The sequence below is a fragment of the Anas platyrhynchos genome, chromosome 7 (genome assembly GCF_047663525.1).
Source record: "Anas platyrhynchos isolate ZD024472 breed Pekin duck chromosome 7, IASCAAS_PekinDuck_T2T, whole genome shotgun sequence".
Lineage (NCBI taxonomy): Eukaryota > Metazoa > Chordata > Aves > Anseriformes > Anatidae > Anas > Anas platyrhynchos.
The window spans coordinates 15,634,806-15,661,586 of record NC_092593.1 but is presented as its reverse complement, the minus strand read 5'-3'; the positions used below and the strand labels follow the sequence as shown (position 1 = coordinate 15,661,586).

The 26,781-nt window shown below is 39.1% G+C and overlaps 1 protein-coding gene across 1 annotated transcript; it reads left to right on the top strand.

The window, feature by feature from the left end:
• On the top strand, positions 1–22,725 carry HACD2 (3-hydroxyacyl-CoA dehydratase 2). The gene is made up of 7 exons (XM_027461701.3): positions 1–216; positions 5,305–5,422; positions 5,781–5,799; positions 9,854–9,942; positions 15,824–15,945; positions 16,602–16,780; positions 18,985–22,725. The coding sequence occupies exons 1-7, from the start codon at positions 89–91 to the stop codon at positions 19,065–19,067; spliced, it is 738 nt and encodes a 245-aa protein (XP_027317502.1). The 5' UTR covers positions 1–88; the 3' UTR covers positions 19,068–22,725.
• Positions 22,726–26,781: the final 4,056 nt, after the last annotated feature.

Sequence of the window (26,781 nt, the reverse complement as noted above, 5' to 3'; positions counted from 1 at the left end):
CCCTCCTCTAAGATGGCGGCGGCGGCGCCGCGGCGGCCCCGCCTCGGCGTGCGCTGAGAGCTGGGGGAGGCCGCGGGAGCGCCGCAACATGGCGGCGGCTGGCGGCAGCCGGGCGGATAACGGCTACGGCAGCCAGCAGCAGCCGCGGCGGAGGAAGGGCCCGGGCGCGCTGGCCACGGCTTACCTCGTTATATACAACGTGGTGATGACGGCCGGGTAAGAGCCGGGCGGGGAGCGGGGGCTCCCCTCGGTGCCCGCCCGCAGCCCCGGCGGAGCTTCCCCGGGGCCGGCCGCGGCTCGCGGTCCCCCCCCCCGGCCGCTCCTCGCCCCCCTCAGGTGCGGGCCCGGCGGGCTCCGCACGGGAAGCGGGGGGACGGGGACGGGGGCGGTGGGTGCGCCCCCGGGCACGGCGGCAGCAGCCGCAGCGTGCTGGCGGTGGGCTGAAGGAGACTTTCGTTACCGTCGGTATTAGTGTTTAGGAGTCTTATTGGGGCCTGGGTGGAAATAAGGCTGGGGGGGGTTGGGTGGGAGGAGGAGGAGGAGGGAGCCTTGGAGGGGGTCCTGGGGGAGCCCTCCGCTGGTGAGGCCCGGCGGGTGAGGCAGGACCGGGCTCATGGCTGTGGGGTAAGGCTGGGGCAGAATTGGTGCAGGTAAGGCTGGTGGCTGGGCTCGGCGACACTCATCGTAGCTGCTGGCGGTTGGTGCCACTTCAGCTGTAAAGTCCTTGTGGGGAGCAAAGGTAACCCACCGGGAGAGCTCAGCTCTCGCAGGGTGCTCGGCACACGTTGCCCGGTAGGTGCCTCGCTGCGAGGTGCAGCTGCTGGGAAAACCCTTGGCCCCGTATGGTATTTGCAGGGTGCTTTGCTTAGAGGAGGAATGGTAATTACCCACCGGTTCGATAAGATTTAATCATTTCTTTTTTTTTTTTTTTTCAAGCAGAAATATCTAATTACCCGAACAGTGAAAAACAATACTGGCAGTCAGGAGCTCTCCTCTTTTCGGTTTTTGTGACATCCCTGCACAGTGCTAACAAGTTAACCTCTCTGAGTACTTCTTAGAACTAGAAACACCTGCCTGTTGGAGTACTGATACTTAATTCACTTACCTTTATAAAACATCTCCCAAAACCTGAGACAGAAACTGCAGTAGAAATGGAAAGGTTTTTCTTAAACATCATGAACTTTTTATCATGACGTGCACGTTCCCGATTGTATGAAACTTCGTCAAAAGAACACATAAGATCCAGGTGTTGGAAACTAGAATCACATAACAGAAATCTGTACTTCAGTTCCTGTTGCCACGTAAATCTTGGTCGTGATGTTACCTGTTTTCCTGATTTATACCATGCTTCTTAGAATAGTCCAGTCTGGTGAGATGTGACACTTCAATGTGAGCTGCTGCTTCTGGGAATATGTATGGTTAGATGATATCTGCAATCTGGGGAGCTACCAAAGAATTCCTGTGATGAGTGTTCATGTCTCTGCATTGTCACTCACTGCCCTTTTTTTGGGGCAGGTCACTGAGGGCTCTGACTGATAACTTGGTTTCAAATAAAGATTTTTGTGCTACCCTGGCTACTGCTGAAATTTGGCAATATACAACATCGACCACAGAAAAAAAAAATTACCCATTTTCTTCTAAAGGTTTCATAATAAGGTAGTTTTTCAGGAGTTGTTTGACAGAAGCTCAGTTCTTCATGTAAGATTGACACACAGGTGATGGCAGTAATGAGTTACTGTCCCCGTGTCAGTCAGAGTGCTCAGGCTTAGTTCCCCAGACAGCACTGCCTTGGAAAGAGAGCAGTGAAATGAAAGCACAAAAAATTCTGCCCAGATGATAAAAGTGATGCTGCAAAAGCACACAGCAGCTTTGTCATGCAATGGTATGCAATAAAGCATATGTTTTAAAATCTTAGCTGTTAGCTTTAAAATGGATGAAGTGACAATCACAAATCTCAGTGCAATTATATTTACTTTGCCTTTATCTTGACTTAGCTGAAGGGAATGTATTGACTCTAAAAATAATTGATCTTATTTCTGATTTTATACTGTAGAGCACGTAGTATATGGATTCTTGGTAATACGATGGCTTTTGCAAGAGCAAAACCGTAGAAAATGTATATATACCCGTGGATCTCTAAATGAAGTTGCACACACTTACCTTTTAGTTCACATGTGGGTGGGTGTTTTCTTTCAGAAAATGGACCCTGGTGCCTCACAGCAGGGAATAGCTCTTGCTGCAGTGGTTCTCTGCTGTACTTGCTGGGTCTGCTGACCACGGTTCAGTATGTTGAGCTGAGGAAAGGGATCTGTCTTTCCTCTCTTACACTTAGTCAGTTTGTTATTCTCCTGTCACAGCATGGCAGTGCAGTCATGCTTGACCTGGCAGAGGCAGTTCATTCTAGAGACATAGACGGAGAATAGAAATTATTTCTTAAAAAGCATGGTTGGCTGTGGATGATAAGGATGGGGCCTCGCTGTTAGTGTGTGAATGTTTGGTAAGCTGCTTGAACGTGTGATCTTGTCTCTTACTTTCAGCCAAGTGTGATAACTGACTAGGACTTCCAGTAGAAGTAGCTGATGGTGGTATATACAATGAATTTTGAAGGGATTTCACTCAGCAAGATAGATCTTAACGTAATAACTTTTGAGTTCATAAGAGTTTGTGTTACCATGCTGAGCAAAGAGTGCTCTGAGTTACGGGTTTCGTTGTCCACGTCTTCAGTGAGTGGTTGCTGAGAGTCAAAGTACACTTCTTCCTATTTCAGGTTCATTTTCTCTGTAGATTTGCCATATTCTCTGTTTGCATAAACAAAGCAGAACTTAAGTGAACTTTGCACGTTTTTTAATTAAACTAAGGCACTAAACTAGTGTCCTGAGCATGGAGTTTGCTTATCAAGTCTGAGCAGCTGAAAGTAATTTTTAAAAAAGTGTGTATTCCATATTCATTTTCCATAATTGGAATTAATCAAAGAGTATAAAAGTCTAGCTTAAAGTCTACATCCATGGCAGTTTTTATTTAATGATACATCAACTACAGTTGGTGTATCAGGTAGAATTTAGTGTGTAGGTCACAGAAGCTGCAAGAATTAACTTCTTGTTTAACCTGCATGTGACAGTGGTGCCTTTCCCTGCCCTTTTAAACTGCTCACCAGGTTTCTATTTCATTTGATCTTGCTGCACTCACCTACTTCTATTTCCTTTTCCATAGTCATAGGGGGAGGAGAACTGTCTAAGAAATGCAGAAGCAGGACAGAGGTACGGAAAGCTTTGACACCAAGTAGGCACATCCTGTAACTTTGTGCAGATTCATGCTTTGATGTGTGTTAAATGCTCTTTAAAGGACAGTAATTTATTGGGGAGGGTGGAGAAGACAAGCAAGGGGCTGAAGCCCTTGCTTGGGAACAGGTGAGAACAGTTGGCTGCAGGTGCCAACAAGCACTGCTATCTGGTGCAACCTGAGAAGTTGCTCAATTTCGTGAAGTTTCTCAACAAACAGGGAAGATTAGGAAGAATAGAGAAACTGACAGATATGAACAGGACAGTGACAACATGCTGTGGGCTGTTATTCCAAAAGAGAAATGTTCAGTGTTGCAAGGGACAGTGGTTGATCCTGCAGTGCATCCTGCCTTATGCTGCACTGAGGTCCAAATTAGAAATTCATCTGATTCTTTATAAACAGGAGTTATCTGGCAAGTGTCTGTTGTCTGGTTTCACAAAACAGCTTTAACAGAAACAGCTTTTTACTACTGACAAAAGGGGAGCTTGCTCCTTGCTCCCCATCTCTCTTCCCCACTCCTGCTGCTTGTCTTTCATGCACATCTACCGAGAAGTCCAGGCAGAAGTGAAATAGCTTTATTCCAGTCCTACTAACAAGCATTGGTATAAGCACAAGAAACTGGGATGCCAGAGTTGCTTGTTATTGAAAAATCTGCACTTTAAAGTATATTTCAAACAACAAAGTATTACATTTGGGACAATATTTGTAAACACGTTGTAATACCTAAAGTAATGGGGGCACTCGTAAGCATTTAACACACTGTAAATTACCAGGGAATGTGAAGAAATTCCTTTGGAAAACCACAGCTGTAGATGTTTTTCAAAGGGTGAAAAGCTGTTGTGTACTTAGGAGCCTCTCTGTGTGCCTGCAGATACCTCCAGTGAGGTGCACAGCTGTTAGCAGAGGCACTTGGTGACTGCTAGCAGGAGCTTTATGCCAATGCTTCTGGGTTTGGCAGGAGGTGGAGGTGAGGTGGGGCAGCATTAGGAATAGGTGAGGTCAGCCTGGGGACGGCAGAATCCATGAGAATTTGGGGTGAGAATCTGTGAGAATCCCTGCTGGCAGGGATTTCTCTTCATCAAGCTCTTCTGCCTGTGTTTGCCACAAGCAACTGGAAACTGAAGTTAACAGGAGATGCTAATTTCAGGCAGAAGGGTATTTGAGCAGAGCGTAGCCACACTAACTCTGTGGCTTGTCCTGGACGTGGGAGGAATTTCCAAGGCTGTGGGCAGACACCCGCTCCAGGCAGCTGTGGTAGTGGAAGATGTCACTGCACCTCCCAGGACTGGAGGAGGAATTTTCAGGTTTGCTCCCTAGATCACCTGAGGGGAAAATCAGCAGCGTTAACAGGTCACATCCTTCATAGCATAGCTAAAGTTATGTAGGCGTTATTATTTCTGTAGGCCCCGCATATGTGTCACTTACAAAGGAAGGCTGGGACAGGAGTGGACACGGTCAATTTCAAGGCTTTTGCAGGCTGTTTTCTTGCAGCTACTTATCCATAACTTCCTCATAAGATACATTGTAGAAGTTAAGCTGGATGGTCTGCCATGAAGCCTGAGGTTTTACTTTGAATTGAAACATTAAAACAGTTGCTTTCTGAGTCTTGTTTGCTTATGTCACAGTTCTTGAAGTTACAGTGTGGCAGGAGATCCTAGCAGTAAATGGGTTTGTGTTCAGAGTAAACAATGCGTGATGCCAAATCTTATTTAAAATGACATGAGTACCCTTCATAATTTAACTAAATACAGCTTGCTGAAAAATAAATCCAGGTATTAAAGGTATTGGCATCATGCTGGTGCTGTAAGATGTTTAAAAATGCATAATATTTAACTTCAGTAAACTTGCAGAGAATCCAAATATTGAATGTTTTCAGTGCTACAGAGAGTAGGCAAAAAGTTCCTGTCTTTCAAAACAGTTACGTATCTGTTGCCTTCTCGCATATTGAAAGAGACTTTGTAGGTTTCTTTGTGTTTATGCTCTGCTTAATGTCCCCTTATCTCAGACTTGTTTCCTCTCTTGCAGATGGCTTGTTATTGCAGTTGGTCTAGTTCGAGCATACCTGGCTAAAGGTAGCTACCACAGCCTTTACTACTCAATAGAAAAGCCCCTGAAATTCTTCCAAACTGGAGCTTTGCTTGAGGTAGGTGGAGTTGTCTTCCCCAGAGGTACTTACATTTTTGTGAGTGTTTTCTTTAGCAGAAATAAGGCAGCCTTTGAACAGTACTTTCTAGGTACCATGTTCTTCATTAGCATTTATAGGGTAATTGAAGGTAAATATAACTCATGAAATAAATTCAGCACTTGTGTGACATATTTCCTTCTACCAAGCAGTGAAGGAGCTTACTCTCTGCTATTCACCTTGGGCAGCAGAGCTAAATAGTAAGCTTAATCTTTGAGATATAAATATTGAATCGTAAGCTCTTGCGATAGAACTAAATGTATTTCTGAATTGCTTCATTTGACATGTTAGTAATTTGATTTTTTTCTTTTTGTTCTAGATTCTGCACTGTGCATTTGGTAAGCCTGCAAACTTTCAGTTTTATTCATAGAAAACGGCACTTTTAGTGGTATATCAGCACTAAAAAATGTTATGGTCTGTGAATTTTCAGGTTTAATTCTTGCATAACTCCCTAATTTTTGCTTGAAGCCCATTCCATTTTTTTTACTAAATGATTTGACAAGTCACAAGAAGGAAAATATAACAGCTTTTAATCACTTAACATTCATTTTTTTTATCTAGATCCTTCCAATGTCACAAATTAGAGCAGTTTAGAAATGTTTTATAGTAGATCATGACTATCCATTCTCTACATCCTATAATCTTCTGTACCAAGCTGTCTTTCCTCAAATCCTACTTGTAGCTGCAAGTAATTTAAATTCTAATGAAAATGACAGTTCAAGCATGCAAACTTTGCCCGTGCCCATAGCTCATAGGCATGTGCTATGAAATTGGGAAGCAGGAAGTCACTCTTTATCCCAGATTTGACTGTGCTTTAATGGAACTGTTTGTGAGAACAAGGATTACTGAAGACTTGAGTTGACAATTCTCGTTAGCCTACTGCTGCAAGGCCTGGTAGGTTGGTGGCAGGCCCTCAGTTGTGTGTTAGTAGCAGTGTAGCAGTGTCATGAATCAGTTAACCTGAAGAGTCTCATGTTTCAGTGACAGAGTTGCATTTTATCTGGTTTGTTAGTCCTTACAAGTAGCAAATATTTTGGCCTCAGCATCTGGATTGTTTGTTTGCAGAACAGGTGATGTAGAAATCTCTGCAAGATCAAAGCCAGTGTGCTTTAAAAGGGAGCTCTGCCTGGCTGTGCCTTGGCTTAGCTCTGAATTTTTCTGAACCCAGCCTTCACAAAGAGACAGTTTTATGGTCTAGTGGTTGGTCTTGTGGTTTTACATATGTGTCTGAGCTCCTTTCTGAACGTTTACTAGCTACTATTTGAAGAATAAGATAGCACTAAAGTTCCTAAAGCCACAGTGACAAACCTGTTATTTTTCATGTATAATGTGATCCATCTAAATACTAGAAGGTGTATCACAGTGTTACCAGTAAGCTCATACTGATTTTCTGTTTAAAAGATTTTACTGAATAATTATATGCAATAGTTGGGAAACTTAAAACGTTTTCACACATTTGTCAGCAGAGGGCAGTGTAATTCTATATTTGATGCAGTAGTTCTTCCATAATTAGGTTACTGTGAAAACGTTACCTTACACAGGGCAGTTTGTAGACTGTGCACAGGTCATACCAAGAAATGAGGGATCAGATGCTCTTCAAATTAATGTAAAGCCTGCTTAGTGTAACCCTGCTGGTGTACAGAGATACCCACAGTTTAGGTGAAGGAAAAGCATGTGCTACTACTGACTTGCACACAACTTGAGTTTTCTGAACATTCTTAAAAATAAAATAAAATATTGGTCTGCCCAGTAAATGTCTGATCCTCTCCAGAGCTTCACTTCATCTCTTCCATCTTGGAAGTGATGTTTCCACTGTAAATAAATTATTTTCAAATGATGTCTTCCACTCAGTTTGTTTCAATTAATTGTAATTAGTATACAAGATTTTGTGAGCATTCTTGTTAGTTTAACTAAGCAGAAAATAGCTGTGTGCATCATTCTTCAGTGGATGTTCTAACACAGAACTTGACATTAAGCATCTAAATCTACAGTCAGTGCCATCACCAGAAAAGCAGAGGCATTGGCTATTAAAACAAAAAGGACTGTCGTGAATAGGAATTTATCATATAGTTGCCTGTGCTGCCAAGGTGGTCCTTGGCAGATGACTGGTTCCAGGCTTTGGAGGAATTTTCTGGGTATTATGGAGGGGAGGAAGACTCTTCCTGATACTATTAAAAGTTTCTATACAGGGAGAAGCAGGAAACTTGCAGATAGGCTTTGCCCCTGGAGCTGTTATTCTTTTTCAATAGAAAAACGGAGCGATGACAGATGGTTGTGCATACCAGCATAACTTTTCCCTCCACGTCTTTTCAGTAGAATCTGAAATGTTAGCATCTGTGAGATACACTCTTCAAAACATGAAAATTGATAGGGGAATGTTTCTAACAAGCACGGTTGAGAACGTAACTTTGGCATGTGGCAAAGATTTGAAAAGTGGAGGCTGTGATGTGTAGTACAGACACCAAGAGGACAGATGGAAGGTCAAGTAAATGGAAAGGGAACATTCAATTCCTTGACTTGTGTAGCAGACAGAACCCAAGTGTGTGAATAGCACTGATAGCACAGGAGAGCTTCTGTCTGGAGGAGCTTGGTAAGGAAAGAGGTGACAGGAGTCCCCAAAATGAAGAAACTGTGGTGGGAGTGGTTGAGAAGGGAATGGAGAAAAGCAAGAAAGCTTTGGGAAGTATAAGCCCAACCTACAGAATCGCTATGGTATCAGTCCTCACACCACAGTGGTGCTTACTGGTAGCCCTTTGGGAAGTTGGTGTTGACGCTGATCAATTTTGCACTGTGCTGCCTAGTTAGGAGGGACAGAAGAGCTCCACCTTCAGGTTATGCATACCGCCTGGTCTCAGCTGGGACCTCCCTGGGAAACAACTTGTCAGGCTTGGAGGATTTTCTGCTGGAGGTTGGAGGCTTAGTCCAGGACCTGGGAGAGGTGTGGGCAAAGCTTGCTCGGTGCTTGCTTCTGGACCAGAGAGCCCTCTGTCTGCCAAGACCTGCTCTAGCATGCGCAGTGTTAACTAACTGGTAACGTGTTTTTAAAGTTGCAGAGTTTAAAACTGTCTGTTGGATATGTTTTTAGTGCAATTAGTAAATAATTAGAGGCAAGTAGAGGTTACATAAATCACAGCTAGTGAATTTGCGAATCACTGAATTCGATCTCGTATTTTTGGCTTAGGCTGGCATTGTCATGTCCATAACAAAAAGTCTTGTCTTACTGTGTCATAATCTTGTATGGTTCCTACAGAGTCTTTTTGGCTTGTTTGGAGATCAATTTTCAAGAGCATCAGGTTATTTTGTTTAGGAAGGGATGATACAAACCATGTAAAAGAAAAGGTATCGTAAGTGTGAGCCTCTAATGAGCACAGATCGTGGGATTTTATAGCACCCCCTTTTGTGTTGTCTCAGTAACACAAATTCTGCCGTGATGTTTTATAATCAGAAATCAGATTATGAACAATGCATTATAAAATCAAAAAACAGTACAGATTTTTCTATTTTTCTCTGAAAAAAAATGATTGAACATAGTGACTGAAATTAATTTTAATGAAACTTGCTTTTAACTTCTCTTATTCTTCATTTTTCTTCCACTGTTTAACTTTTTCTTGTTTCTGAGACTGTTGTGCTGCTTGCTGTGGCTTGCATTGGTTTTAGCACGTACTTGTTACAGTATTTTAGCTGTTACAACTGCTCTTGCATTTGTCTTCATCATACTGTTGGAAGAAAACAAAACTTTGTGCTGTAGAGTAAAGGTCAGTTTAATCAGCACCTCTGAACGTGCTCAGAAGAGCCAGTTAAATCTGCTTCTTTTAGAAAAATAATTGTTTCTGTACCTATCAATGCATGAACTATTCCTTGTTTTTGTTTTATTTTTGAAAGTTTTGTTCCCAGGAAGGAATTGTAACTATCTAGCTGAATAAGGGCTAGGACTTTGTTTCTTCAAAGCAGTTGTATTTTTTTGTTTGCTGTTTTGAGGGAAACACAGTGCAAAATATCTCAATTGTTTTTACCTTTTAAATCATGATAATTAAGAGAATCTTGAATATTTTAATTAAACAGGTTTTATTTGAGGCACTGAGTTAGTTTCAGTCAAATAGCTTTTGGGATACTTTCTGTTGTTCTATGTATTCATGATGTGATTTCAACAAGGCCAATTACGTTTATTTGCATTTTGATATACATTATTTATGTTTTGATATACAAAGTCCCGGTTGGGGGACTGCATTGTTTCAGGCCTTGTAAACACACCACGGGACAAACTTCATACACTCAAAAAAATTTCTTTCCTTCCAAAAACTTCAAGTAACTGGACTTTGGCTTAGCTGATTTTATTTCACCACCCCCATCCCAATGGTCAGGGATCTTTACTAATTCCAAAATATCTTCCAGGCATTGTTCCCTCTTCTGTTGTTCTGACTGCTTTCCAAGTGATGTCAAGGGTTTTCCTGACCTGGGCAGTAACACATAGTGTAAAAGAGGTAAGTTAAGCTACAAAATAGATTGAAAAAAAAAATAATGACCTGTGCTGAAAAGCAGTTGATGGTTACTGTTTCATTTTCCTCAAAATGTCTTCTGTTGTATCGCAACATGTGAAACTTTGTGTCTGTGTGGATCAAAGGAAATAAAAATAAACCTGATGTCATCTCTTCTAGATAATCAGATAGATTGAGTTATGAGTTTCTTGCTGTAAGACAACTAGCTCCTGAATAGCCTTTGTAGTCTGTACTGAAAGCCGAGCAGGAGGTCCCCAGCATGTAATCTGGACCCAGGATTTGGGAAAGAATTCTTGTGTTGATCTTGCTAGTGCCATATTCAATAGCAGAATCTCCTCGCTGTCCCTGTCTGTCATACATGATTCCCTCATCACTTTTCCAGGATAATCTTCCCTCTGTCCTTTGTTAATCTTTCTTGCATTCAAGCCTAAGTGGATTTGGGGTTCTTGGTTATTGTATGCCATAACAAATATTGCTGTACTTTATCAAATGTCTGCAGAATCTTCTGGAAGCAATCTTATTTGAAAATTATTCCCAACTGACAGCTATTTTAATATCTGAATGTGCCTTAATTGAAACAGATAATGCTGACTGACTTCACATCATCTGAACACCTTGCAGTAGCTCACAGATGCTGCATCTCTGCTGTTACTTTAGCCAGTTGATCTGTCTCATTAAGGAAGGAAATTACTCTTGATGTCAGCGTGGCTGGCTGAAATAAGTGATAGTCTTCTACATATAAAAGATATGTTTTGACTTGACATGGAGAATGTCTTAAAGAGCTTGTGTCGTTGCCAAGTCTTCAAGGAAGCTACTGTGTCTTCATTACTCCAACACCTGTTACCAGAACGTCCATCCATAGGTGGAGTAATACAAGTCACTGTAGTTCCTAATAGTTAACTGCCCTTTGTAGTATTATAATGCCTGCTCATGTGGAGCCGTACTTTCGTGCTATTTCTCAAGTATGAATGTTAGTTTTCTCAGCAAACTTAAAATCTTGTAAATATTTATCTTCTGACAGATTTTTCTTTTGGTGCAAATAAAAGAACTCTAGGCCCTGTCAGTTCAGTGGGGATAAATGCTAGGTTCTGAACAAAAAGGGTATAATGCCAAGACACTGGATATTAAATACATATGTAAAATATTTTAAAGAAGTATGTCTAATTTTGCTTGTTGCTTGTATAATGTTGGAGTACCTGGTGCTTCAAAAACAGCAATAATCTATTTTTATGAATTGCCTCCTGGCCTGAAGTAATCTGAAATGTTAAAGACCAAATGGCCTAGATTAAAACAATTCCACGTGTTATCTGCAAGACATCAAAGGGAAGTCTGTAAAATGATTGTGGGTTAGGTGCCCACATTCTCACCAGAAAAAGAACACCAAAATGGGAGAATACACAAGGAAGTTTAGCCTAACTAATTCAGTTTTTAATAAGGATTATTCCAACATTATTGCTTTTTTTTTTTTTTCCTCTCACGCTTATGTGGTCTTTTGATTAATGTCTTGAGAAGAGACTGTCTTATGTGTTAAACTTTTTTAATGTCTCAAAGTGGGCATAAGAATGATAAGGAATCCTGTGATGAGTTTTTCACCTCTGACTTACTGGTAATAAATCTCGCCCCACCTTCACCCCAAGCAGAGAGCATGCGGTCTCACCTGAGGAGATGTATTTAAAGTGTCACAAGTGTTCTACTTTTTCTAAAGGGCTGTCTGCACAAGTGAGCTCCATGCTGAAGTCCAGGATAAAATTCTCACACAGCTTTATGGAACTTGTAAGCTATGCAGTTGCATGATGAGGTTCTTGTAAAATAAAACTCAATTTTCCTCTTTAACTTTTTGAGTGAGAGATGTTCAATATATTGCTTTTCCAGACTGCTTTCATATATAATGTGGTTAAAAGAAGAAAAATCTGTATTGCATCCCTCCTTTCTGTCAGAATACACTTCTGGATACGTGATGTGATTTGAAGCATGCTTCTTGCCACTAACATGTTTGTGCTTTTTGTTTACTTTAGTGCTGATGTGTTGTTAAATTCAACATGAAAGTATCTATTATAAATGTTAAAGCATGGCAAATGTTAAAGCACTGCACAATTCTCGGAGTTGCAATGAGATTTTCTCTTGCCTCCACAATATAAGTAGCTGTTGGCTTACTGGAGAAGGGTCTGGCATGTAATAAAGTACTTGTAGTCCAGAAAATACCATTTTGTCGTTGTATTGGAAAGCAATTGGTTTGGTGAATTTTGCTGCTACTTCTACAAAGGAGGGAAGAGAATAAGGAGTAAAGGGCTAGAAGAAAGTAGGGGTAAGAGAACAGAAGGTGCCCTTCAGATCAAAATTCTCTCTTTGAATTTATGTGAACAGTAAGGTCACCTGGTGACATCGTAGCTGGCCTTTGTGGAGTTCAGTGTGACACCCAGTTCTTGTAGATAATTAAAAAAGGTACCAGCAGTGGTTTAATGTTTATCAAGTTGGGTGCAGGTACAATGATAAGTAGCATATGTATTTAGAGGAACACAGTCTGGAACACAGTCTGGAACACAGTCTGGAACACAGTCTAGAACACAGTCTAAAGTCATGGTGTAAAGATCATTAAGACTCCAGCATCTGCAGCAATGAATTTGACGATCGTAAACATACTTAAATTAAAAATATAAGATAGTGGTAATTTTTATCATTTAAGATTGAGTTGTAGTAAAAGAAGTCCCCACTGGAAGGTTCAGAACTCTGAATGGGTGAGTGTCGTTGACAGGCCTAAACCATCACTGCTTTACATCTATGCAAAATTTGAGTAATTCTGTACAACACAAATGTCTGTCAGGCTCTTTATACCTACTGTGAAGCTTCCTTTTTTTAAATTGATGTGCACACAGAACCCAAGCTTTGGAGGGAGATGTGCTGTTTTATCATTGTTGCATACTGCTGCTGTTTGTACTCTTCTGCACTGGATTGCTTCATGATGTGTTTAGCTGAAATTCTCTGTAATTTCTCACTGTTACTCTTAATATGGAGAAATCTATAGAATTTCTGGGTTTATGGTATCTTCAACCTTTCAAACCTTGCTCAACTTTAAAATAACTTTTAATGCACCAGAGAACAGTAAAAGCCTCTCAGGCTTTATTTTGACATTTCCCAACTCTGAATCTCATCTTTGTATCTTAAAAGGCTATTAATCCCTTATATTTTAACACAGATTATCTTGTATTCATAGTCATGAGACAAAATACATTCAAGACTCTCCTTGATACATTGGTTTGAAACACATGCTAAAAAAATTATGCCCATGGTATGATTCACACTAATTAAGGCAGTTGGACAATAAGTTGTATATGGAGTGTAAAATGTGCTTTGACTTTGTCTAACATCACTTTCAAAGACTGGGATGAAAAGGTGGAGGAAGAGAGATTGAATTCTGAGGGCAATACTGGGATTTGTGGTTTGAAAAGAGTCTGCTGCTTGTTGGCTGTACTGTACAGTGATGTTACAAATGCAGCATTAGCAGGGCCTAAATGAGTAAGGCTCTTGAGAGACTGCTTTGTAAATCAGTTCCCGAGGGGCTGATAACGTGCATCTCAGAGATTATTTGAAGTATTGAGAAATTCAGTCCTCAAAGAGAAGCTCTAATGGTGGCAGTCTTCTGACAGATCTGCTAATATGTAAGAAACATGCTCTTTAACGATGAACTTTGGAATGTAGATAAAATATGATGATAAAGTCCATAGCGGTCTCCTGCTCCTCACTGCACAGACTTGGAGTGTTTTGAAAAATGTATAGGTCACTCTTATACTGGGAACTGGTGTTTGTAATTTTTTCATTAAGCAGGGTCATGAGCTGTAAAGTCACAATCTGTCAAGTGACCTTAACAGGGGTTGGCTTTGTTGTTTTGTTTTTTAAATGGTGTGACCTGTTTTAGTAGTTTCCAAATACAGTTCTAGTATTAACATAAATAGAAAAGACTAGACTTGAGAAAGTAGTGTTACAAGTCCTGTGATAGAACTGGATTGTAACTGTCAGGTTTTCTTCTTCTATGTGCGTCATTCACTGTTAGCATCCCATTTTTTTGTCCTTGGTCATATCCCTGGGTGCTACTTCAAGCTACACATTTTGTTTGTTGGTTCTACTGACTTCCACAGTTAGGGAAAGAAGTGGGGTTTCAACATACGGATCAAAGTCTGTGATGCATAAGCTTAGATGAATTCGGAAGCTGCTACTCCTGATTTGACCAGAAGATGCAGCTCTGGAGTGCTTGTGAAGCATGTTGCTCCTTGGGAACAGCGGCATCTGTGAAGTGATGCTGCCAGGCTGAGAAGTGGGTCTTGTTTATAAAGCAGGGTTATGATCTTTTTCCAGAAACTGTATCAATGTAAAAATAGCTTTGGTCTCTACTCAGGAAGTCTTGAAATAAATCTTGGATGATGTTCTTTTATGGTGATATAAGGGAGATTAATATATATGGAAATTACATAGTTTCACAGAATTTCAAGTGAAAAAGAACAAGGCATGTTTGCCACAAAAAGAGATGAAAATGACTTGAACTGCTATACACAGCAGAAAATGGAGTAACCGTAACTCTACATTACAGGATTCCCAAGAGTTTTGTACAGTTCTTTCTGGGTTTAGTAGTCTGTAACAAAGTTTTTTTGTTTTTTTTTTTAATGGGTAATCATTGAGCTTTTTACACACAAATGTATGACCGGTCCCCTCCTCTGAAAAGGTTTCTGCTTGCCCCTATAATTTCTTGTTCCTTTGTTTGTACATGTACTTTGCCCAAGATGAATAGGGTGTACCACCCACACCTACTGACTTCCTTTTCCCTTTTTCAAGAGTAGGAGGCAAAAAAGAAAATGCAGCCCCTTGTGGTTGAGCTCTTTTTGTTCCCACGATCTACTGAATTTGGGCTCAAGGTATTCACACAGCTGAGAATTCACAACATGCTTCTGTTGGGTGCCGGGGGGGTTGCGTTAAAAATCGTGTGTTCACTCAAGAGTTTGTCGTGCAGGTATGTGACCCCATATGCTTCTTCATAACTGCTGTTCCATCTGAAACTTAAACTTCATAATTACACTCCCAAATGTAACAGTTCATTTTTAAATTCATGCTTTTGAAGGTTCATCTTCAAAATACGAAGGGAGTAAAAGCTGTTTCAGTCATGTGCTTCTGGAATTAAGAGGTGTAAAGCAGTGAACCAAAATGATGCCTTGAATATAACCAACATCAGAAAAACAATGCTGCGTGCAGTAAGCAGCAAGAGGAGCAGGGAACAGCAAAGCAGGTAGTTAGTAGTGAAGCTTGCCTGAGGTGCCACAACCTGAGCTTCTGTTTCTTCTCTCCTCCGAGCCTGCATCCTGCTGTTAGCTGTCTTGCTGCTGCTCAGAATTAAGACCCAGTTTCTCATGTGAAGAAAGAGAGGGAAGCAGTTCTCCTTGTACTCAGAAATAGCACTGACTAGGAGCAGAGTGTAAAGTCTAAACCAGATCTGGAGTGTTAGCATCCTCTCTGCTTCCTGCACCAGAAAACAACCACAGGACTTAAGTACAACCTGGTACTGTATAGTAGTCGGCAGTGTTTTGGGTTGTTCTTGGTATTTCAGGGATTTCTTGCACTAATTTGCATTGCACAGAATGAGAGATCTTAAGTTTTCTGATCATCTGAGCTATTCTTAAGCCAACTAGGAAACTACAGAGCATGATGAGAAGGGTTTTTTGCCGTTGTTACTAATGTTGCTTTTATGCTTTTTCTTGGAGTCTGTTATCTAAAATGATGCAGTAAAGCAGCCCCTGGGAATTAATTTCTTTGGGGTGTTTAGATCTGGTGAGTAACTAGGAACACTTGAATTCATATTGAACCTTTTGCTTCTCTCTTGTAGGTACAAACAGAAGATTGTGTCCTGTTATTTGTAGTGGCCTGGACAATCACTGAGATAATCCGTTACTCTTTTTATACCTTTAGCTTGTTAAACCATCTCCCTTATCTCATAAAATGGGCCAGGTAGGTGGCACAAGGGAAATCATAGCCTTTAAAGCAGAGATATCTACCTTGTAAAATAGTTTATAAAAGAACTATTTAAAATTGTTTTAAATTCTGTCATGGGGTAATTGCCCCATTTATAAATGCAACTTCCTCGCTTCTTTCCAGCAGATTTGTGTTGCAAATCTATTAAATGTAAGGTGAAAGTACTTTGCTAAATGGTACTGAGTTCTAGCAAAGTGATTGTTGTTTGTCAGATACTGCCAACTAACAGTAAGGGATGGCAGTAAATAAACTCATACTTAACAATAACTCTTCAGTGTAAGGGTTGGTGAAAAGTTGGTGAACACATTGATTAACACTGACTGTGTTTGGCCCTGTTTTGATAATATGACCTCTGCCAAAGAGTTCAGAAGCCAAAGTAACAAGCATAAGGGGAGAGGAGACAGAGGAAATAGTTGTAAAAATAACTTTCAGATTCTCAAAGATAACCTTTAAACAAATTCAAACTTGTTTCTGACTTCAATATTCTTGTCTTGCAGTAATGTTCACACCTAATGTTTGTATGCTCTAATCAAATAAAAGCTAAGAATTTAAGATTTTAATATCTATAGCTTAACAAATACTTTGTCAGTTTGTCAGAGCTTTTAATCTTTTCCTTAACTGTCCTGTTCTAGGTACACGTTGTTTATAGTGTTGTATCCAATGGGAGTCTCTGGCGAATTACTCACAATATATGCTGCATTACCCTTCGTCAGGCAGTCTGGCTTGTATTCCATTAGTTTACCGAACAAGTACAATTTTTCTTTTGACTACTATACATTCCTGATCCTGGTTATGATCTCGTACATTCCAAGTAAGTACAAGTTTGATCTTTTTTAAACATTAAAAATGGTATCAGGAAAAGCTAACAATTGCGGGGGGGTTGCATATATACAACTAATGTTGCAGAATTAATTTTGAAAGGTATTTAAAGAAGTCAAAACTGCAGGAGTTGCTTTCTACAAACACTTGTAATATAGTAATATTTTCCCCTCATATACTTGGAATATAAAAATAAATGTAGTATTTGGCAAATGTTGACTTTTTTTACCCAATTATGGACTTCTGTGAGAACAGGGTTAAAACAGCTTCTTAAAATTTGGTTCATTATCAGGCGTAAGAACATCGCTTTTGCAGTAATGGCTAGCAAGGCATTTCTGTTGAATTAACTTGATGTTATCTTTGGTTGGTATTTCTTTACATGCTATGAAGATTTGGCTTTTCTGCTTAGAAACAGGGATTAGGAACGCATCAGCCTTCAAACAATTTAGATGTGCAAATAGACGTCTAACATGCAAAATGATGTAGTGACAATGTTGCTGCTGTTAGCTGTCTCTGTAGCTGTCTTTATATGAACCTTGTTTGTATAGAATGAAAAAATCATTCGAAGATTTAAATTTCAGCAGTGTGGCTGTCTGTAATAAGTGCTTACTCTTCCAGTGAACCATCTTGTAATTCTGACATCGAGATTCATAAGTTCTTCCAGCTGTTACAAATGCATGAAAAGGGTTTTTAATATCTTCTCGTCTCCTTCTTCCAAAAACATTGATATTACTAACTCCGAGGAGCCAGAATAATATATTTTGTTCCAGTGAAAATAAACACAAGTATTAATTACCTCTTGTGGGGTGGCTAGATCACAGCTGACAGGCCACACAGAAGGGAAGCAGATAGAACCTAGATAATTTTAGCCCTGTTTCTCCTTTAAAATTGCAGTTTCTCAATTGAAATGTTTTGTGATTCATTATCATTTGTGCGATGTGTAACTTCGGTACAGTCTTTTTTAATTTTGAAATCATTTTTGTGAATTGGTATTTAACTCCATGTACCAACTGTTTGGACTCAATTGGTCTTAGGTACCTTTTCACATGAAGGTGTTCTGTGTTGTTCCACAGATACAAGAAAAGCAATGATCATTACATTCATTGATTATACCATAGGTCAGTTAGTCATTCTTAAAAGCTACCTGTGGAGGGGGGTGTTCTTAACCCACAAAAGATCTTGCAAATTTTGGAAAATTTAACATCATAAAGAAAGCAAGATTTAAAAACTATTGCTAGAACTTGAGATTAACATTCTTGATAGCTGCATCTTACCATTTATCTGACTTTAAATATTTAATTTAGTACCCATCTGTCGAAATTGACATCTTGCCGGAAAGGATGTCATTCAGTTCTTCGCATATAGATTCCAACTACTTAGACTTCTAACAGAGATCTGGTGGCTCTGTATTCTATTATGGTCCTGGACAGCTATATTAACTACTTAGCACTGGTGGAGTGAAATCAAGTGAAATCAAGGCTTGGGGGAAACAATCAGGAGATGAAATACTGGGTAAAGAAAGCCAAAAGAGAAAGCAGTAGCCTAAAATTTAATAGTTTTTGGTTGGCCAACATCTACTACAAACACTACTGTAACCAGTGTCATCTAGGCTGATGCTTGTTTAATTTCCAGAGGGTTCACAGCGATGGAAGTTTAGTCTCTCATGGGAAATTTAGCTTTTGCTGTTTGTTTTCCATTCCCTCCTTTATTCTTCTGCAAATATACTGTGTAATGTAGTCTTAGAAGGAAAAAAGCTTTACATAGAGGATAGAGAGAGATGAAAGAAGCACCAGTTTGCATAAAGTTTCTTAGATTCTGTGAAAGGGACACTAGAATTATGAGAACTGAAATCTGGAAATGTCATTCTTCTGAAAGGACTTTCATTCCTCATGGTGCTCTTTTTCCTCCCTGCAATGTTTTTCTTATTCTGTGTGTACAATTCAGGAAACTTTGTTATCCCACTTATAGCTGCGGAAATGTAAGAGGGCTTTTTGCCACCTTTGCCTGAAAATGTTATTACTGTAGCAAAAATTAAATAGTACCTAAAGGGCAATATTGCTTATTCTTAAGGCAGAAGATGATTAGAGCAGAAAGTGAATAGGCATGTTCCCTTTTAACAGAATTGGTGACCTTGAGTGTGACTGTGTGTATTACACTGACACAGAAGCCTGACTTACTACTTTGTTTTCTCTTCAGTCTTTCCCCAGCTCTATTTTCATATGCTACATCAGAGGCGAAAGGTGCTTTCCCACACTGAAGAACACAAGAAGTCGGAGTAATTCCAGCTCTTTGAGAACTTTTCAAACACCAAAATGCTGCAGATTTTCAATACCAAGCTTATTTATAACAAATATAACAAGATAAACTAAGTCAGAGGTAAAAGACCAATAATTTAGCAAGAATAACCAATAAATTTGATTTCACTGAAATTCTACGATGTAAAACATGCAAATAATTTTCAGCTTGCAGTGCTTCAGAAAACTTCTAAACTTTATATGGCTTGGCAGGTATCCTTTTACTTTTCCTTAAGTGATGTGCTAAAATGGTTTTAATTTACAACTAAATGCCTGAAGGTTACAGTATGAGTGATGAAATTGTACCCACTAAATGCTTGAATTGGGATTATATCACTGATACCTCCTCTTTTTTTTTTTTTTTTGAAGTGTTTGACTGCATGCCAGAAACTGTATGTATTGCTGTGGAAGCAAACAATATGCTCTGGAATGCTTTAGAATTTTGTCAGAGACTCCAGTGGAGAATGTAATCCGGGCAGTGTTTGAATTTAGAAAGGTAGGTTATGTATTTAGAAGGTGATGAGAACAAGAACAGGAAAGCAATTACGGGAAATGAGGGGAATGTGGTTTGTTAGGAATTTAAACAGTAGGGTGTCTGACCGGAGTGTGTCCTTTGAAGATCTTGTTTAAGCTGATTACTCAAATGCTAATGTTAATTCAGAGGCTATAATGCTTATCTGAAACATTAAAACTCTGAATACTGCAGCCCTGGATACCTTATTAAATACTAAAAACATAAAAAATACTAACTGTAATATTTCTAGTGATATCAGTAATTAAACAATATAAGGAGGCAGGTCACCCAGAAAGAGGTGCAGTTCTCCCTTTTTGACTTTAAATTATCATCTCTAATCATTGTCCACTGTTTCAGTGGTACTCATCTTTCAGTGCTAAGAACTATTTGGTCTACTGTGGAATCATTTGAGGGCTTTGTTCCTCAACATGACTTTTCTTAAGTGACTAATGTTTATTGCTTTGGCACATCCAAACAGGTGCTTCCAGGTACTCGGCTTCTGAAATGTTGCAAAAACCCTAAATGATAAGTTCAGGTTTTTTTTTTTTTTTTGGAAGCGTATTATCTCATGAGTTACACTCTGCTTTTATAAATTGGACAAGCTTTTCCTCATCTGCTCTTCTGAAAGAGCAGAAGAGCTTAGAAAGGTAGATATTCCAAGGTCTTTGCTATGGGTTCTCAGGCTAAACCTTGGGAAGGTAAAGCAGAAAATGGAAGGAGTGAGAAAGCCACGTGGTGCAGCAGAATCCACTAATGCTGTGTGAACAGTGGCCCAATTATGAACAGACTGTACTGGGAGGGGGTGAGAAATGGAAGGGACCAAGGGATCAGGGAGATGAATGGACAGCCAAGCAAAGGCAAAAGGAAATGTAGCTAATGGTCTTTACTCTGTCATGTATTGAAAACGAAATAGTACTGACCTTACCCCACTAGAGCCACTAGACAGTAAGACAAGGGCTTCTCTGACTTCCTCTTGTAACATCGTGATTTAGTGCATAAATCGGATGTGACCAGGATACCTGCGATGCTAGTCTTGTGTTATGCCTGCCAGCACCTACCTCCCCCTGGACACGATCCATATCTGTGTCCCAATTATTTGTGCTCCCAGTTCTCCCTAAACATAGGGCAGTAAGTACTAAGCACGCTGCCTCTCTGTTCTAGTACTGGGGGAAAGCTGCATTTACTATACTCTTCTTTTTGTATTTGTCAGAGCTATATTTAAAAAAACAAACTGTATTTTTCAGTAACTTCGTTTGGCTCCATCAAAAAGTCTGACTGAATATCCCTAGCACTCAGTAATGTGTAACACCTCAGGTGTTCAACACAAGTGGGTCTGGTGTAGGTAGGGAGAGCGTAAGAGACAATAACGATCTTTGCTTCTATGTTAAACTTTTTGCAGACAGTTGTTGACAGTAATCAAAAATACTGTAGCAACATGCAACCTCAGAGTGGTTTCTGCCTTCAAAGATGCAACAATTCAAATTCATTTCTGTTAGGCTATGTATTTCTTTGTTCTGGCTATCTGTGAGAAATGTTGCATTATACATAACGCATTGCTCAGAAGCGTAAACTTCCACCTCTGAACAAAACATCTTTTGCTTGTACATGCTGTCGGAGAGGTTAGTGGCAGCATTTCTGAAGAATGTCATCTAACAGATCCGATTTCATGGGGTACTCAGGTTACTGGATGCTGTGGATGCTTAGCTCCTGAAGTTTGGTTTTGTTTGATTCTGTGCCTACATACAAGACATGGATTCAAGTCTGTAGTTCCACTTTGCAGAAGAAGTAATGTGTAATAATCCTGCATGAAACAAACTGTTGATGGGAATGGTGTACAGATCTGTAGGAGGTAGCATGGGCACTACAGAGAAGCAAGGAGAGCTGCCAATAGGGATGAAGGTTTGTACAACCAGCCTCTTTACTGAGTAAGCCTTATTATGAAATAGTTAATTGAAAATATTAAATGGCCTTTAGCTTTTCAAAGAAAAAGGAGTTTCTTTTCCTTCTAAAAGAAAAATTAAAGGAAGTTACGTTGAAAATTGGAAATCTTGACCAAAAAGTAATTAAGGAAGCCCTATGTTCTGAAGTATGAAACGTTTAGTATATTCAAGAATTCTAGCACTTCAGTTTACAGTACTTTTTCAAATTAAGTTTCCATGGAAATCACTGGAAGGTGATCCTGAGTAAGTGCAATTCCCTAATATTGCTGGGGTTTTTCTTAATGCCGACTTTGATCAAATGTGGGGTTTTTTCTTCTCATAAAATAAGAACAAATTTCCCTTTCTCTGTCACTGAAATTGTAATGTGGTATGTTAACTTTATAATAAAAGCATTGATTAGTACTCTCTTTCACAGATCTAGAAGTTTTTTTTCCCCACAAACTATTTACTTGGCTTGCATGTTTTCTGTGAGCATAACCAGACTGCTGCAGCAGGTAGTCTTTGGGTTGCGTGCACTAGTTTAGGCAACACTACTTTTGTTCTACCATGCCAGCTTTGATCATGTTAGTCATTACTTCTTACAGACCAAGGTTCTTAACCAGTGTATAGTTTACAACTGGAATTGTAGAAATGTTCATATTGTAAATTACAGTAAGATGCAGACTACGGTAAATTGTAATTTTTCACAATGTGATGTTTCTATCCAAGTTTTTTTATTTATCACTAGAAAGGTTGGCGTTTGTGTGGACCAATCTGCAGTGTCATTTTAAAACCTATTTTTCATCTTAAAATTTTCATGAGTATACATCAAATCGTGTGCTTTGATGTATATTTGTTGGTGAAATTTGGGTGAAAACTATATACAGTCATTTTTGTATTTTTTTCTATGTTGTGAAGAATAAAATTGTAATTTTATAAGTCTGATTCACTAAGATTATTATAAGTTAAATGTATTTTTTGTATATTTAGGAATCTGGTATTACCTGGAGCTCTGAAAGGTTAAGCAAAGTCTTTTTATGCATGTTTGAAAGATATTTCTACTTGACAATGCGGTGAAATGGTTTGTATGCGAACATACTAGTCTGTGTTTGTTGCCTTGTGAAATTGATTCTGTGTTCTCTGCCTGGATTTGGTCTACTGACCAGTGATACTAATTGCTATAATCCAAATAAAATAATTCCAAACAAAATCTGCTGTATTGTCACTGTTTAGGGAACAAAAGCAGATGCTTGGCAAATGTGGATTAGGGCTGTGTTTTTATTCATCTGACATAAGCTGTACTTTGCAATTTCAATGTTTTTGGGGGCATACATAACTTTTCAAGCACAAACAGAAGACACCTTCATCAATTAATACAGTTACAAGTGCTCTTCTCTTTTCTTTTGAAAGATCATAACATGTTAACTGACTCTTGTTAACATTCAAATTTGCAACTTCCTGAAGGATCCTCAATCAAGTGCCAGCTCTTTGTTCTGCTGTTGTTATCTGTACTCTAGGTGGTGATGGTTTTCTACAGAAACAAAATCTTTGGAGTATTCTAAATATAATGGAATGCTTAACTAACGCAACAGAATATTTCAGAGTTGATTTACTAAATATAGTATGTCTGCTACCACAGCAACGTTCTTAGCATTTTTAACACTTCCTGAGAGAGAGATTTACATACTGTGTCGAGATTCCATTAATGCTCATAAATAACAAGTTATAATCCTCTAACAGGAACTGAGTAGCAGTTGCAGAGTGCCTGCAATTATTCCAGGCATATGCTTGTCATAAGATTACACAACTACAATGATCTTTTTGTTTCACTGCAGAAGGGATGAAATAATGTTGTCATAACCAGTATCAGCACATTTTACACATGATAGCTGTGACTTGGTGCTACTGTGTAATTAAAGATTTCTTTGGAATGTAATGCTGTGAAGAGTGGTGCTGAGCTCCATTTGTGTCTTCAAATAACTATTACTAGTTGTGTTTCCTCTTTGCATTTTGAAAACAGTACATGAGGAAACAATTTTTGTTGCTGAGGGTAGCATTAAAAAGTCTGAAAAGGATAAGAATTCTGTGTTCCTAAGTAAATTGCCTTTCCAATAGCATTTAAGGCTCATCCTAGAGCACTGGCAGTTCCAAACAAGACCTGAGGGATGAGCTCTGCTGGTGTGTTCGGTATGAAATACAGAGGTGTAAATTTGTGTGATTCAGTTTTATTTGGAATGGACTGAACACATCTAGAGTTGGGAGTGACTGATTGATTCAAGCCACCTGACTGCCTGGACATTCAATATCCAGTGGCTTTTAAATTCTGCTTCCTGTCTCCTAAATGAACACTCTTCCACACTTGTCAGAATTCTGGTATTGTGGTGTAAGAGAAAGGGTTAAAAGTTTTTTGTGGTGGTTTTTGAAGGCTATCCTGAAGCAGCTGAAATTAAAAATTCAGACAAAATTTAAAATGCTTCTAATCTTGTTCACTGATTTCTAAAACAATACTTTACTGATTAAAAAATAAAAAGGGCTTTATTTTTATTTGTTTTCACAAATAAACTTGGGATTAGTATTTTCAGAGGTATGTTCTTCTCTTTGATGTGTGGGCGTTATCAATGTTAACAAAAGATGTTGTTGTCAACATATTTAATTTCTCTAGTCTAAAGTAGATGCATGCTATCTCAATCTTGCCCTATAAAAACAAAATTCACAATGGTTAAATACTTGCGTGTCTAGTTATACTTGCCAAAGCACAAACCCTAAGGTCTCATGACAAACTCCTGCTCTTTAGATGAAATTAATTCAGCCTAGTTTGTACAAAGAAATTTGATGTCATACCTAATATGACTTAGAGATGTTTGTACTGGGAAATTCATTATTGGAAGTCTGCAGAGGCTTATGTTGCTGAAATGTGAACACTGAGTTGCATTTTCTCCTGTCTTTTGACTCACTGCTTCAGACAGTCTGCACAGACTTCTGCAAACCATCTGTAGCTGTTATTTAGGCGCTGTTAAAATATATAAATATCACTTACAGCAAGCCTATGGTAAAAACACACTTTGCAAGTTCAGGTGCTCCAAGTAGAGATTCATAGCTGCTGTGTGATCCCAAATGTATGCCTAACAAAAAAAATAAATAAAACATGCCATTGGGGGATGATGCAGAAAGTGGAGGGCCATCTAGTCAGCTGAATACAAGGTCACTTTTAAGCAATCAGTTTGTAAGAAATCAGTTTGCTTTCGAGTTAAAGGTCTCTTCAGGTAAAGTACAACGGCCTCTCTCACTGGATAAAAACAAAAGATACTGAGTGCTGAACTTCTCTGCTAGATGGCATTCTTGATACAAGTACGAGATGGAAGAAGAGGAGAGGTACTGGATACAGAGCTACTGCTGAGTTTCCAAAAACCATTGCTGGGAAAACTTCAACTGTGTCCTCCTTTTTTAACTTTGGTGACCTGTAGGTTTGTTTTTTGTTTAATAAAACAACCTGGGGGAGAGTATTAAATGAAAGTGCTGAGATGCTTCTCTGGTGGTGTGCTGATGACATGGAGTCCTTTTCATTCTGCAATAAGTGTTTATTGCATGTTTGTGATTGTGGGGAATAGTGTGCATGGTTTGGGTGCTGTTTTAGTCCTCTGTTCCTGTGTATAAAGTACTTTCAGGAAAACTACTAGACTGGCTATTAAATGTTTCCTTATTCAGCTTTTCTGTGCAATTTAAACTGTTCTAGAAGTTTTTTTCCTCTGATTAGAATATTGCCTTTCTACAACAACAGAGCTGAATTGGAGAAATGCTCGTATTTAGCTGAATAAAAGTAGTTGGAACTAATACTTACAGATGCATTTGTAAAAGCTATTTACATTGCTCTTCATAGCATGGGAAAGTGTTGTATCAGTAGGACAAAGCCTGCAGAATGCAGTATACAGGACTGAATACTATCAAAACATATAGTAAGGATCAAGTTCACTTGAGAAGGTAGCATTCTTAAATCCTCATGCTGACATAATGATGTTAGTTACAGTGTGCCGCTATTTTACTGTATGTGCTTACTGGGATTGCCTTGCCAGACAGAAAGAGTAGTTGCTCTAACTGTTCTGAAGTTAGAAAAGTAAACCAGCAGAAAAAGCCTTTTTTGCATCTGCATGAAAATGGCTATTGAAAGTAAGGCATCAGGGGTTAGTTTATTTAGCAAGGATTAGAAATTAACAATACTGGCAAAGCCGTACCACAAGTAATCTCTGCAATCCGAAGATAATTGCTTTGTTTTTCAAAAGCACTATCATATCAAAGGATATATGGAAATCTGCTCTAGGAACACAGGTGTGTACAAATGTGGGGCAGACATAAACATTCAAGGGTCAGTGTGTTCCAGTTTCCTGGTGACACATGACTGCAGATCAGGCCATAGCTTGCCAGATTTTGAAGAAATAAATCCCTGACAGAAAGATGTATATATATATGTGTGTCTCATTGATGTTAAAAATTATGAGATTCACTTTTTCCTCAATTCTAAGTTTAAAACTAATCCTTGTTTGCATATTGAACTGTCATTGGAGTCCTATTACATGAATTCTGAAGAATAAAAGTACTGTACAATATACTGACACCTGCCCATTGCAGTTGTATAATTTGGAAAAATTTCTGAACAGAATAGTGTCTGTATATTATTATTCAAAACTGTGCTTCATGATGAAAACAGGCTAGGTAAACATTCGTTTTTCCAGCCCATTTACCTATTCCCGACAAAGTACAGTCAATGAGCAGTACCAGCCACATTAGGAAGAAGGGTAGAGGTCTCAGAAATTCCTACAGCTTGAGTCTGTACTTATCTTCAGACCACCCACAATATGCTGTAATTTCTTGCCCAAATAAATGAGGAGGGGGGCGTACACAGTTAAGATAAAAACATTTGAAACTAAGTTTCATTAGTCATCTTGTACAGAGAACACTTCTTTTCCATACATGGTCTCATTTTCCACCCTTTTATATATAAACGACAACTTGTTCAATTTCAGTATTTCATGTCTCTGTATTGGATTCTCTTATTAGCTCTGGGTTTCAGAGGACTATTTTGGACTATGCCGAGATAGTCAGTGGAAGGACCAAGATCATGTTTTATAATGGCTTCCCTAATTTAGGGAGCATAGATAATTTAGAGTTCTGGATTTAACAGTTGCATGAGTGACGAAGGCCTCAGAAAGTGAAATGTGCCATGTGTGGTCTGAGGCCAGTAGCTAGATGTTATTCACCCTTCTAAGTAAAT

Bases quoted from the DNA above. Each gene is read 5' to 3' on its own strand.
- HACD2 (XM_027461701.3), top strand. From the start codon at position 89: ATGGCGGCGGCTGGCGGCAGCCGGGCGGATAACGGCTACGGCAGCCAG. The intron at 217-5,304 runs GTAAGAGCCGGG...CCTCTCTTGCAG, and splicing joins AACGTGGTGATGACGGCCGG to ATGGCTTGTTATTGCAGTTG. The intron at 9,943-15,823 runs GTAAGTTAAGCT...TCTCTCTTGTAG, and splicing joins TAACACATAGTGTAAAAGAG to GTACAAACAGAAGATTGTGT.